The sequence below is a fragment of the Taudactylus pleione genome, unplaced genomic scaffold (genome assembly GCF_031769625.1).
Source record: "Taudactylus pleione unplaced genomic scaffold, aTauple2 ptg000114l, whole genome shotgun sequence".
NCBI lineage: Eukaryota > Metazoa > Chordata > Amphibia > Anura > Myobatrachidae > Taudactylus > Taudactylus pleione.
Window position 1 is genome coordinate 27545646 of NW_028284516.1, and position 15478 is coordinate 27561123.

The 15478-nt window shown below is 44.6% G+C and overlaps 1 protein-coding gene across 2 annotated transcripts in view; it reads right to left on the minus strand.

Moving 5' to 3' along the window:
• The window catches only part of CUNH8orf34 (chromosome unknown C8orf34 homolog), a 351910-nt gene that overhangs the window by 119311 nt on the left and 217121 nt on the right, over nucleotides 1-15478 (minus strand). For both annotated transcript variants that reach the window (XM_088471481.1, XM_088471480.1), the window contains exon 10: nucleotides 6991-7064. In XM_088471481.1, the coding sequence (XP_088327607.1) occupies nucleotides 6991-7064 (74 nt within the window). The remainder of the gene's footprint in view (nucleotides 1-6990; nucleotides 7065-15478) is intronic.

Here is a 15478-nt window from a genome sequence, read left to right on the forward strand (position 1 = left end):
TCAACTCACTGCATTATATCTTAACCTACAGACTGCAAAAACACTGGATGGAATGTCATCCTGTCATCATCGTCAAAGCCAATATTTAAAGCAAAAATCATTATAGTGCTTGAAGACAAGAATTTTCTATCATTATCCTGTATCTGTATTATTACATGGCTAGCGGAATAAAACAATACATTTATATTAATAGAACTCCCCAACTGTAAAATGCTAATCACTTGTGTTGCTATATAGATGTGAAATGAGGGCGTACATTACCTATTATGCAGGAGAAATGACACCCAGCAGTTATTGCATGCAGCGTCGTCAAAGCTTAAACCCCTCCCGTGTGACAGAAGAAGGTTTAAGGAACTGTCTAAAAGTAAAATAAAGCCTACATTATCACAGCTGCCATGTAATAAGAACATAATGCTTAGGAAAGATAATTCTTAACAGTTCATCACATATGCAAGTGTATATACACTACGAGAGAAACAATCTCTATAATCTCTAATATTCACCACAAAAAACAGGTACTAGGTGCATAAACCAAACTGCTTTTTATGAAATGTCAAGCAAAGTTCTTCATAAACAACTTGTTTTTTTATTAAACTACTAATCAAGTAGGCCAAAAGCCTGATTGCTTATTAAAAAAAGAAGTACCGTACATACAACATATCTGTTAAAAATAATGTATGATGCACAAACTAACTATATAACTGCAGTCTGTTGTTACTGCCAAATACTGTATGCCCAACTGCAGAATACAAAATGCAATTTGTAATTGAAGAGATTCAATTAATATAATGGGCAGTGATCACCATACTTTTTATCGGGGACGAAACAAAAAAAAGAGATAGATAGATAGATAGATAGATAGATAGATAGATAGATAGATAGATAGATGTGTGTAGATAGATAGATAGATAGATAGATAGATATATAGATAGAGGTGTGTGTAGATAGATAGATAGATAGATAGATAGATAGATAGAGGTGTGTGTAGATAGATAGATAGATAGATAGATAGATAGATAGATAGATAGAGACAGGTGTGAGCTGATTGGCTGGAGAACCATTTATCATACGCAACGAGTTTTAGCACTTGTTGTGAGTGATAAAACTCGTTGATAAATGAGGCCCAAAATCTGCTCAAGTTTAGAGATGTGCGCCGACCCTCGTGTTTTGGTTTTGGATCTGGATCTCCCCTGGTTTTGGATCTGAATCTGGTTTTGGATTTTTTCCTTGGTGTTTTGTTTTCGTGTTTTGGTTTTGAATCTGGATTTTTTTCTTAAAAAATAAAAAAAACAGGTAAAATCACATAAACTGGGCCTTTTGTTGTTCCTACATTATTAATAACCTCAATAACATTTATTTCCAGTCGTTTCCAGTCAATTTTGGTTACCTCACAGCTCACAATATTGATTTTTTTCATCTAGTTAAAGGGCCAAAAGGTTGCATCCAGCTTGCTGGCTCAAAACTAATTGATATAATTATTAATAGAGTTGAGGACTGTGCAAAGATGATGGTTGGGATACCCTTGAGGATTGAAGGCATGAGCCTTCATAGAGGACAAGGAAGTTGACGGCCTTGCATTATTATGATGACTGCTGGCGGCAGCTACAACATGTGGTTCTTGGCCTTGCTCTCCTGTCATGTGACAGCCCTCCATATTTTCTGCGGTCTTGAAGCAGTGTCACAAGCACCAATAGTATAGCCAAGGTGCAGTTACAAAATTCACACACGTGCAGTCGTGCGCACACAGAAAAAAAATATACAAAAGACACTTTGTTTTTTTTCGGGTCCAGAACTAAGGCCCAGAGCACATATTGGTGACGACTGGAGTCGGGCAGCACTAGGTTGCGTTGCTGTATTTGAATTTGAATTTATTTGTTATCATCAGCAAAACAAGTTTGACAGACGAAATTACGTTACACAAAACACGCTAAAAAACAGTGAAATAGCAACCCATGGTAGAGGTTGTTACAGACAGTTTCACAAAATAATAAAAATTATTTAACTAAAAAGATACATTCATAGCATTCAGCATGCGCACAGCAGATGGAAGAAAACTAACCCTCAAGCGACTCGTACGTGCCCGCAGTACTCTGAACCGCTTTAAAGACGGAAGCTTATCAAAAAATTCATAAAATGGATGGCTTGGATCCAATATGATACTCTTGGTTCTCTTTAGAACCCTAAGCCCATAAACATCATGAATAGTTGGCAACTGCACGCCAATGATTTTGCTAGCGGTCCTAGCAACCCGTTCCAGTGCACTGCTTTCACTTGCTGTGCAGTTGCTATACCAGATAATAATACCAAACGTCAAAATGCTCTCAATTGAGCATCTGTAAAAGTTTAACATGGTTACTTTACCAACTCCTGAAGCCCTCAAACGCCTTAAGAAAAACAAGCGCTGTTATGCCTTTTTAATTAGGGACAGTGGGCCTGATTCAGAGCCGCTCGTAAGCGGCCGCTCGTTCGCTCCGAGCGATGTTCGCACAACTGCACATGCGTATTGGTCGTAATTAGGGATGTGCAGGCTCGGATAGGTTCGAGTTTGCACGTTGAGTTCGGTTTTTCCCTCCAAAAAAACGGAACTCAGAAAGAGGCAAAACGTCATCTTGCATGGACGAACATCATCATTCCTGGACTTTTGTCCAGGAATGCTGATGTTCGTCCATGCAAGATGACGTTTTGCCTCTTTCTGAGTTCCGTTTTTTTGGAGGGAAAAATCAGAACTCAACGTGCAAACTCGAACCTATCCGAGCCTGCACATCCCTAGTCGTAATGCGCATGCGCCAACCAGTCAGTGCGATCGGAAATCGAGCGCTCGCAAAATAGCGAGTGCCTGCTAATTTGAGTGACAAGATGAGGCGTTTGTGGGTGGTAACAGGGGAAGGTGCTTGAAAACGGGGAGTGGAGATCCGAACGCAGGCGTGCCAAAAGGTCAAAACGGGCGTTTTAAGGGTGTGCATAATTAACAAAGTAGCGTCATCGACCACGTCACTTGGTTGTTTCTTAGCCTGAACTGTTCGCATGATTGCGGTAGGATAAACCTACCACAAGCACTGCGAGCAGTTCAGATGCCTTTCGATGTACTCGATTAATCAAATAAATAGCGGAGATGACGTATGATGCGAGCGGCCAGGGGGCGTCTTTACAAAATAGCGAGCGCATGTTTCGTTCGCTCGCTCAGACATAGAGGCGTCAACAGATCGCAAAGAGCGAGTGCTCAATTTAAATAGCCGGCCCCTTTTTCTGACCGAGCGAGCGCAAATAGCGTGCGGCTCTGAATCAGGCCCAGTGTGTTTAAAGACCATGTCAGATTTGATGCAACCTGGATACCCAAAAATGTAAAAGACTCAACTGTCTCAACATCCTGATTGCTGATAGACACTGGCAATTTCTGCTCTAAACATCTCCTACGAAAATCAATTACCAGTTCTTTAGTCTTATCGCCATTTAGGAGCAAGTGGTTATCACTGTATCTTGTGTGGCTAAGCCTAAATAGACAAAATACACTATTTTTTTTGGGGGGGGGGGTTTGGGTCCAGACACTTTGATTGATTTTTTTTTTTGACTATATATATATATTTTTTTTGAGTCCAGAACTTGGGCCCAGATGGATACAGCACCAGCCCAGATGTATCTGGAGTTCTGCACAAGCCCAGATGGACACAGCAGACAGCAAAGCACCAGCCCAGAATGGATCAGCAGCACCAGCCCAGGACACAGCAGACAGCACAGACAGCCCAGATGGATCAGCAACAGCCCAGATGGACACAGCAGACAGCACAGTGATAGCACCAGCCCAGAATGGATCAGCAGTAACCAGCCCAGGGCACAGCAGACAGCACCAGCACCTCTCCCAGCCCTACACTCCCCACCCTCCCTGTTCAGTCTCCACAGCCGGAGTGAAATGGCGTCCATCGCATGGTCCCTTATATACTACATTGATCATAGAGACGAAAGCTTGCGAACCGTTAGATTTCGTCTCGATTTGAGAGATCCGAGTAAGGCGGGAACATCCGAGCCGGCTTGGATCCGACTCGGATCTACTAAATTCGAGTGGGCTGGGATCTCAGAAATCCAAACCCGCTCATCTCTAGTTTAAAGACAAACAGGGAATCTGTGAGAATGCAATTGGTCTGTCTTGAGTGAAAAATAAAAGGGGTCTATTTACTAAGCAGTGTCAGGAGACAGAGTGAAAAGTGATAAGAAAGTGATGAGGTGCCAGCCAATCAGCTCCCAACTGTCATCTCACAGGCTGTGTTTGAAAAATGACAGTTGGGAGCTGACTGGCTGGCACCTTATTTTCACTCTGTCTCCTAACACTGCTTACTAAATAGACCCCAAAAGTAACTGGGCAACTAATAGAGCAATAAGAATTGTAGCTTCCTAAGCCTCAGGGCCAGACTGGCCACCTTGCACTTCTGGCAAATGCCAGAAAGGCTGAAAGCCTAATGGGTCGGTCTGGCCCGAAAGCCTGGCCAAGCAGCTCCGCTTCCAGATCAGCAAGCAGAGAGATGGGGGCATGACATGAGGCCATGCCTCCATGGTCACGCACCTTTTATGAGCTCGAGCCCAAGGCCACCTCTACTAAGCATTATCACTTTGCTAAATGTAGTAGCAATTCAATAAAGCTTTGACATAGACTGGAATGAAGTGGACACACAACATGGATGACCTTGTTGCTCATCATTTTCAATTTCTCTATTTCAGCAGAAAACTTAGTCAACAAATATACTTATTACACCACTGTTATGTACAAAATATCTGTCTGCAGAAAGGCCAGTATTGAAGAAAACTATAGTACTTTACCAGGAAATAAAAAATGTACAAAACCACCAGCAGCACATTGTTGAGCATTTGCTTCCAATTTCTACACAATTCATAGTGAATGTTCCACACTTCTAGTTGGGTAATTACGGAAATAAGCGATCACAATGTTCAACAATAACATCAAGGCAGTGGATGTTCTCCTTGGTTATGTTGGTTCTAGCACAATGTTTAATTGCAGGAGGCACAGCGGAAGGAAAGTGAGTTGTTGAAGGTCACAGAGTGCCATGAGAAAATCCCCAGAGATCTAATCACCGATTCCTGTTCCAGTATTAACCCGCTCACCTCACTGAACTACTCAACTGAACACTTTCTTATAAGTGGTGGTTCCCACAATCAGGGTCTTCTGTACGTAAAGTGCGTGTCCAGCCAAGACAAACACATCCATCCAAAGTAAATGCCAATTACACAGTGCAGGGCACCACATAGGATATCATTAGCACATTATACAAGGTCACTTGTCATGAAATGGTACATAAGCTCAGAATTTCTTTGGCTGACATCAAAAGACATTTAAAGAAGTTTAATACCAATAACTACAGGGTAATAATTGTTTGTCAGGATTCAAGATATCAACCATGAAACCATTCACATATGTAACTTAGAGCAAGGATTCCAAGGTTTTCACACAATGATATAGAAGCTATTGCCTTTATCTATTCATTTTTTTTACTCTAGTAAATGCTGAATGCACCTGCTTACTGTTATTGATTTTGAAGCAGGGACGGGGCAATTATAAAGAAGTCATTTTCAGTAGGGGAATGGTGATGCCACTCTAGCCTCCTGGGTGGGGGCAACTCTTCTGGTGCATGCTCCAACTGTGCATACATCTGCTCAGAAGTATCTGCCACTGTGCTGTTTTCAGAGATTCACAGGTGGCAAAGGTGGGCCCCCCTCACTTTTGAGGCCTGTAGCGGCCGCACCCCCTCACCCCCAATAGTTACTTCACTGTTTTGCAGAAACTACAATTGTGAGGCTGTGCCTCAGTGATGTACTGTATGACCTACTGCAGTGGGAGGCAAGCAATTCATTACATCACCATGCATAAGATGATCCTTAATAACTAGGTATATTTCATCAGCATATTGTTGCAGGACAACTCTAAAAACTTAGGCCCTGATTCATAGCCGGATGATCTGACAGAGCGCTCGCTCTGAATCAGGGCCGTCCTTCTCTTTTTTTAGAGCGGCCTCCTGGTCGCTCGCATAGCTGTGGGTGACCACCCACAGCTATAGCGAGCGGCCAGGAAGATGGTCGTCATGGTCAAGACCATCGCGACCATCGGGCTTGCGATGAGACCCTTGTGGTAGAGTCTTGTTGGCGCAAGCCCTGGAGTGCTTTTGGCTCTATCAGAGCCAAAAGCACTCCCACTGACATCACTTGGCGTATGACGGGTCCAAACATACTAGTTTAAAAGTAACATAGTTAAACAAACTCACCAGACTAGTGCAGGACCATGGCATGAGTATATTTCCGTTACATTGTTAATTGTACAACAAGAAATCTAAACATTATGGGCCTCATTTATCAACGATACATAACCCCTTTAGCACCTGCTAAAGGGATTAAGTCCTCCTTTCAATATTTCACAAACAGCATTGTCACTGTATCTTTTACGCCATCTATAGATGGTGAGAGCATTACGGTCCCTATTGCCCGCAATGGGGACCCAGCACAGCCTTTCCGGTTCCAGCAATGCCGGCTACTCGCCAGGTGAAACGGTCATGCACATGCTCCACAGACTGGCCATCGCCCATGCACATGACATAGAAGGCTGACGCGGACAGTGTTAGGCTGCTAGCAGCTGAGTGCAGAATGCCGCCGATGAGGGGGACGTTGCTGGTCCTAGCCGGCGAGGTAAGTAATGTTGAATACCAGAGGCATATTCATTATCACTGTGATACTAAACGAAATACGCTGGTATTAACATTCTTTGATTAATGGGTCCCTAAGCTTTCTCTCCACCCCCCTAAAAAGAAATCAAAAACAGTTCACCAGCTGCGTCAGAAGTTTATATAAAAGTAATATAATTCCTACCGTTTATCTGTAATAATAGTGTCAACTGCAATATAATGAAGAAAAATCTTCTTTGCCATTTTCTATCCACATTTCCTTTGTCACCCGAATACATTTCTCAAATTGTTATTATTGTCATCTACTTACAGGTCCTGTCACTTGAGATGCACTTTCAAATTCTTCATCATCCTCCATTAATGTTTCTGCTCCAGGCAATGAATCTGTTCCAAAGAAACAAAAAAAAAAAATTGCTTCACGTTCATGTAATTACTTTGGAATAATTAATCTCTTGAAATATGTAAACCTCCATGTTTCTTGCCAAAACTATATAAATAGGTGGTTTAAGAGCAGGTTTTGAATTACACAGGTAATATGTTTTGTATCTTGTCTGCCAATGAACATATCCTGATGACTGATGTCTTAATGGACTGAAGCAGTGTATCTTATTTGATCATGATGAAAACAAAAAGGCTGATATGTAGTGCCAAGAATTACTAGTGGTTAAGCCCAATATTGTAAAATAATTGATGCCTGTAGGATATTTAAGGTAGTAGAAGAGCAGCATTCAGTTTAAATGAGAGTCTGTCATCTGTCTTCTTCCACAGTGGAAGCGTCTCCAGACTTATCAAGTGATATCTGGATAAGTGTTCCATATACAAATAAATATTGTACTATGGGCCTGATTCAGAGTTGGGAGATATCTCTCTCAACTGCGAACCTGAACAAACCATATTGCAGTGCAAGGGGTGTAAATACATAAAAATGTTTGCATGTAGTGTAAATACTAGGGATGTGCGCCGGACCATTTTTGCCGGATTTGGATTTGGTTCTAATTCGTCGTCCGGCTTTGGATTTGGATTTGGATTTGCCAAACTGCGGTGACTGGCTTTGGATTTGGATTTGTATTTGGATTTTTTTACAAAAATTGACAAAAAAAGCTAAAATTACATAAATTGGTCTTTTTTTTCTTCCTAGAGTATTATTAACCTCAATAACATTAATTTCCAGTCAATTTAGACCATATCACAGCTTATAATATTGTTTTCAACATTATTGGCCAAAGGTTGCAGTGAGCTGACTGGTTACTAAGCGACAAAGCAGCGGCACAACGACACAGACACCACAGTATAAAGCACATCTATGACACATTGCCACACAGCAGTGGCAGAAATGAAAAGTAGTGCACCCACCCAGTGGGGTACGGCCAGCAGAGTCACAGTACTTGTTTACAAAGTGGGCTACGGCCCTAGGAGTCACAGTGCACAATCTTATTAGCATTACACCGCACATAGGGCCTGATTCACATTACACCATAAAGTAGTGTCTCTTATTTATGTTACGACACACAGTAGTGCCCCTTTTACACAATGCCCACAGTAGTGACCCTTTTACACAATGCCCACAGTAGCGGTGTCCCTTACACAATGTCCCCCAGCAGTGGTGCCCCCTATGCAGTCCCCTTAGTAGTAGGGTCCACTATGCAGTGCCCCCAGTAGAATGCCCCCCAGTAGTATGCCCCCCATTAGCAGGCCCCCCCAGTAGTATGCCCCCCATTAGCATGCCACCCAGCAGTATGCCCCCCATTAGCAGGCCCCCCCAGTAGTATGCCCCCCATTAGCATGCCACCCAGTAGTATGCCCCCCCAGTAGTATGGCCCCCCCAGTAGTAGGCTGCCCCAGTAGCAGGCCCCCCCAGTAGTAGGCAGCCCCAGTAGTAGGCTGCCCCAGTAGTATGGGCCCCCCCTGTAGTATGGCCCCCCCCGTAGTAGGCTGCCCCAGTAGCAGCCCTCCCCCAGTAGTAGTAAGCCCCCCCAGTAGTATGGCCCCCCCAGTAGCAGACCCCCCCCAGTAGTGCAGACCCCCCCAGTAGTATAGCAGGCCCCTCTGTAGTATGGCCCCCCAGTAGTGCAGATCCCCCCCAGTAGTATGGCCCCCCCAGTAGCAGACCCCCCCCAGTAGTATAGCCCCCCCAGTAGCAAGCCCCTCTGTAGTATGGCCCCCCCAGTAGTATAGCCCCCCCCAGTTGCAGACCCCCCCCAGTAGTGCAGACCCCCCCCAGTAGTATAGCCCCCCCCAGTAGCAGGCCCCTCTGTAGTATGGCCCCCCCAGTATTATAGCCCCCCCCCAGTAGTGCAGACCCCCCCCAGTAGCGCCCCCGGACCTTTGACAAGTAAAAAAATAAAAAAAATAAAACTTACCTGATTCCCCGCTCTCGCGCCGTCCGCTCTGTCACACGCTGAGGAGGGAGCCGGAAGACGGAGCTCATGTGTGAGCTCCAGCCGGTTCCCTCCGTGCAGCAGCCAATGAGAGTCTGTGTGACTCTCATTGGCTGCTGTAACAAACACACAGCTGCCGCTGGCGGCTGTGTGTCTGTGTCTGTGTAGGGCAGAGCGCTATCACTGCGCTCTGCCCTACACGCGAGGAGACCTGATGTCGGATTCTCTAGTGAGAATCCGACATCAGGCGGCCGCCGTTCGGCCCCGAACGGGGATCCGAGTCAGGCGGTGAACACCCGAACAGGGTTTGGGTGGACTCGGATCCCCAATGTTCGGAGCGTTTCGGATTCCACAGAATCCGAACCGCTCATCTCTAGTAAATACTGGCTGCTTTTGCATGTAGCCCACAAATACTGCACAGCTTTATTATTACTCTACAATTTAGATGTCAGTTTGGAAACACTCCTCCCAAATCTAAATCTCTCTGCACATTATAAATCTGCCCACCTGCAGTGCAGCATGGTTTCACCAAGATGATCAGTTGAGAGAGATATCCCTTTTACTTAACATGGCATGTTAAGATCTGTTTATGTAGCGAATATTTAAATTTTACCTTTAACCAATATAATTGACTAATGGCATGGTACTAACGAATGGCTAGGAAGTTATTAAAAGAACATATGGGGCCAAATGTAATAGGGTGAGAGTTTAGAAAATGTGAGAGTTTAGCAGTAAACTCTCACATTGGTTGAGTTTTATCTTCAAAACGGGAAAACATCTGAATGAGATTTTAAATCGTGAGAGTTTTTCAAGTCTAAAAAAACATGCAAGTTCGCTCTGTTACTTTGTTTTTGAACTCTATTACATTGGCAAAGTTTAAAAAGTGTCAGAAACTCTCACTTTTCTAAACTCTCACCCTATTACATTTGGCCCATAGAGTAGTTATGTAGACACATTCATAAAAGGTTACTATATTATAGGGGTGTGCACTGGCCACTTTTCGTGTTTTGGTTTTGGATCTGGATCTTTCTTCGTGTTTTGGATCTGGATTGGTTTTGCCAAAACCACCCTTCCGTGTTTTGGGTTCTGGGTTTTGTGTTTTGGATCTGTATTTTTTTGAAAAAAGCATAAAAACAGCTAAAATCACAGAATTTGTGGGTTTTTCTGCTCCTATGCTATTATTAACCTCAATAACCTTAATTTCCACTCGTTTCCAGTCTATTCTGTACACCTCACAATAGTGTTTTTATGTCCAAAAGGTTGCACCGAGGTAGCTGGATGACTATGCTAAGAGATACGAGTGGGCGGCACAAACACGTGGTCCATCTAGGAGTGGCACTGCAGTGGCAGACAGGATGGCAGTTTGAAAAACTAGGCCCCAAACTATACATAATGCAAAGAAAAAAAAGAGGTGCAAGATGGAATTGTCCTTGGGCCCTCCCACCCACCCTTATGTTGTATAAACAGGACATGCATACTTTAACAAACCAAACATTTCAGCGCCAGGGTCTGCCACACGACTGTGGCTGAAATGATTGGTTCGTTTGGGCCCCCACAAAACAAGCTGGCAATTAATCTGTCCCTACACAAACTGGCTCTACGGAGGCAAGATGTCGTCCTCATCCTCCTCATCCACCGATTCCTCACCCTCTTCAGTGTTGTGTACATCCTCATCCTCACAGAGTATTAATTCGTCCCCGCTGGAATCCACAACCACAGGTCCCTCTGTACTTTCTGGAGGCTGGTCTCCCTGGAAGAGTTGATAATTCATTTTATGAACATCATCTTCTCCACATTTTGTGGAAGCAACCTCCTACGCCTTTCGCTGACAAGGTTCCCGGCTGCACTAAACACTCTTTCGGAGTACACACTGGAGGGGGGGCAACTCAGGTAAAATAGAGCAAGTTTGTACAGGGACCTCCAAATTGCTTCTTTTTCCTGCCAGTACAGGTACGGACTGTCTGACATGCCTACTTGGATGCTGTCACCGATGTAATCCTTTAACAGACAGACGCATGCTTGTCGCTGCTGCTTTGAGGACAGTATCATATGCAGTGACAGTAGACTTGTCAGAAATTGTTGGCACGTCCTTCAGTCCGGACCAGATGTCCAAACCAGCCCTTGACTTATGACACAGGCGCACGCTTGGCGCTGCTACTATGTTGATGCACGTGCGGCTACATCGCACACAAGTCACAAACACATTAAAAAAATAGTTTTTTATTTTTTGGAGCACTTTGAGGGTTACACCACCCTTTAACAGACAGACACACGCTTGTCGCTGCTGCTTTGAGGATGCAAGTGTGGCTACAGCCCACACAATTCACAAAGACAGAAAAAAGAAGAATATTTTTATTGTTTGTGTAGCACACTTTGAGGGTGTCACCACCCTTTAACAGACAGACGCACGCTTGTCGCTGCTGCTTTAAGGATGCAGGTGCAGCTACAGCCCACACATTTCACAAAGACAGAAAAAAAAGAAGAATATTTTTATTGTTTGTGTAGCACACTTTGAGGGTGTCACCACCCTTTAACAGACAGACGCACGCTTGTCGCTGCTGCTTTAAGGATGCAGGTGCGGCTACAGCCCACACATTTCACAAAGACAGAAAAAAAAAGAACAATATTTTTATTGTTTGTGTAGCACACTTTGAGGGTGTCACCACCCTTTAACAGACAGACGCACGCTTGTCGCTGCTGCTTTGAGGATGCAAGTGTGGCTACAGCCCACACAATTCACAAAGACAGAAAAAAGAAGAAGAATATTTTTATTGTTTGTGGAGCGCACTTTGAGGGTTACACCATCCTTTAACAGACAGACGCACGCTTGTCGCTGCTGCTTTGAGGATGCAGGTGGAATCTAGACGGGATTTGGAACCGGGGACACACTACCTCCATCAATTGTCTAAATCCCACTGCACTAATGGCGGATACCGGACGCACGTCTAACACCAACATAGCAGTCAAGGCCTCAGTTATACGTTTTGCTTCAGGATGACTGCTGTCGTACTTCATCCTCATCGCTAGGGACTGTTGGAGGGTCAATTGTTTAGTAAAAGTAGTGATGTTCCTACTTCCTCTCTGGGATGATGAACAACTCCCAGCAGCAGCAACAGCACTAGGAGGAAGTGGTTCTTGATCTTTCCCTATTTTATTTTTATCAGAGAAAGTTTGGTCCTCCATTTATGTTATATTGATATATACGTGCGGCTAAAGCGCACACAAACACAGAAAATATTTTTTATTTTTGCTGGAGAGTAGTGCAGTTTGTGGGTTACACCACCCTTTAAGAAATGAGCCAGCCGGCTCTTTACTTATGGGACACAGGCGCACGCTTGGCGCTGCTCCTTTGTTGATGCACGTGCAGCCACAGCGCACACAATTCACAAACACAGAAAATAATTTTTTTTTTGGTTTGGACTGGAGTGTACTTTGGGGTTTACAGCATCCTTTAATGGTCAAGCCAGCCGGCCCTTTACTTATGACACAGGCGCACGCTTGGCACTACTTTGTTGATGCACGTGCGGCTACTGCGCACACAATTCACAAACACAGAAAATAATTTTTTTTTTGGTTTGGACTGGAGTGTACTTTGGGGGTTACAGCACCCTTTAACGGTCAAGCCAGCCGGCCCTTTACTTATGACACAGGTGCACGCTTGGCACTACTTTGTTGATGCACGTGCGGCTACTGCGCACACAATTCACAAACACAGAAAATATTTTTTTTTTTGGTTTGGACTGGACTGTATACTTTGGGGGTTACAGCACCCTTTAACGGTCAAGCCAGCCGGCCCTTTACCTATGACACAGGCGCACGCTTGGCACTACTTTGTTGATGCACGTGCGGCTACTGCGCACACAATTCACAAACACAGAAAATAATTTTTTTTTTGGTTTGGACTGGAGTGTACTTTGGGGGTTACAGCACCCTTTAACGGTCAAGCCAGCCGGCCCTTTACTTATGACACAGGCGCACGCTTGGCACTACTTTGTTGATGCACGTGCGGCTACTGCGCACACAATTCACAAACACAGAAAATAATTTTTTTTTTGGTTTGGACTGGAGTGTACTTTGGGGGTTACAGCACCCTTTAACGGTCAAGCCAGCCGGCCCTTTACTTATGACACAGGCGCACGCTTGGCACTACTTTGTTGATGCACGTGCGGCTACTGCGCACACAATTCACAAACACAGAAAATAATTATTTTTTTGGTTTGGACTGGAGTGTACTTTGGGGGTTACAGCACCCTTTAACGGTCAAGCCAGCCGACCCTTTACTTATGACACAGGCACACGCTTGGCACTACTTTGTTGATGCACGTGCGGCTACTGCGCACACAATTCACAAACACAGAAAATATATTATTTTTTTAGCACTTGGGGGGAGCACCCCTGATGGACAGATCACCCCCTGGACAACACTACAGCACCCCTTTAGGACTGGGACACTGCACAGGACTTTGGAGTGGACACAGCCCCTATGGAGAACTGACTGCACAACACAGTCCAGCCAGCCCCTATGGACTTTGAAGTAGTGGACACAGCCCCTATTAACAACAGCAGCACAGCACAACACAGCCAGCCCCTATGGACTTTGAAGTAGTGGACAACAGCAGCACTACACTACACTACACTACACAGCCCAGCCAGCCCTAACTCCCACCCTTCCTCTTCACTGTCCACAGCCGAGTGAGAAAATGGCGCCAACGCGGGTACCTTATATAGGTTCCAAAACCCGCGAGACTCGGAAGGCGGGATGATGACGTTTTGCCTCGATTTCAGATCCGAGTCAGGCGGGAAAAGTCGAGCCTGACTCGGATCGGACTCGGATCGGGGGGGCTCGGGGGGGTTCGGATTTCAGAAATCCGAACCCGCTCACCCCTACTATATTACCATTTCTAGCATGGCATAGACCTTGCACTGGTTACTATTTGCAAGAAAGTGTGATTTGTGAGACTTTACATCTTATATATAAAATGCATTCGTCTGTTTGTCTGTCTAGTTATGCATTCAGACACCCTTGCACCATAGGAGTAGGGAGGGCAGTTCCAGTGGAGCGCAGGCTCCAGGCGCCGAAGGTTACCGGAGGTGCCACGCACTGTGTAACCGGCAGCTGTCTAAGCTGACAGCCTGCCAGGTACCAGCATTGAACTGTGAACGCTGGCCTCTGAAGTGATCGGAGGCTAAGGAAGCCAAATATAATTGAAACCCGGGCAGTGTTGGGTACTACAGCTAGTAGTACAATATAAATATAAACTTGCTATAGTATACTAGAATTCATAGAATATGTTTAAACATTGAATATAATAATTTTGGTGACATGTAAAGCTGAAGACACCCTGATTCACTGGCCTGTTTATCAATATTAGCCCCGATAATTACAGATGCGCCCAGGTACATTGTGGCTGATCGCGCCATGCGATTCCTCGCGCCTGTATATGCCATGGTACGCAATGGCATGCACTGTGATCGCACCATGCATTCCTATGGAGGCGCGGTCGTGTATGCAGTGTGTGTCCAGCACTATGCATGGCGCAATTTGCCTCGCCAGCGACAAGGATATAGCTGGGCATATCTGTATCAGTCCATTTTGCACCTAGCAGAAAAAAAGGCTTTCTGCCCTACTTATCAATCTTGCAGAGCCGGGAAAGCACTTCAGAAAACCTGCTGTCAATTTGTGGATCTGATCCTATTCTCACAAGTCTTCCCTATTCCCTCTCTAATTGCGTAGGCGCAGAATCAAACTCAGTAGTGCGCATCTAACTGTAAAAGATTATTAGAGGTAAGAAGCTCTAATACCAGCTACCAGTACTTGTTCCCTGCCTAGCATCAAGTACTGCACAACATTGCACCGAAGCCGTGCAAACAGTATGCACAGTATAACAAGTACTGCAGAACATTGCACTATTACAAACAAAACACATCCTGCAGAACATTGCAACTTGCTGCTGGAAACAAGGTCCCCTTTGCTGTGAGACTACAAGCAGAGGAGGAGGTGCACCAGCCACAACAGGGAGGGATCTGAATTGATCCCTCTGCCCCATTGACTGTCAGATAAAACACAGCTTTTCTCAGCAATCAAACAAGCTAATGCCATCTAGAGAGGGCATTAGGTTAGCTAAAGCTGGCATGCTGATAGTCACATCCTTCTCTTCTTCCTGAATCAATTTTTATATTATCCTTCTCTCTTGATGAACAGGTGTCACAGTACAGCAATAAGGGGGCTGCGTGTGTCCATTCAGGTCAATTGTCTTCATTTGACAAAATAAAAATCTTACACATGTCAGTTATCCACATGTACAGGTTTGGCATAGGCTTAGTTTGGCCACGTGACCTAATCTATAGTATGGAAATGTAGTTTGCTTTCATGTAAAATAAGACATAATGAAAACAACAGAAATAAGCAGTTTTGGGGGT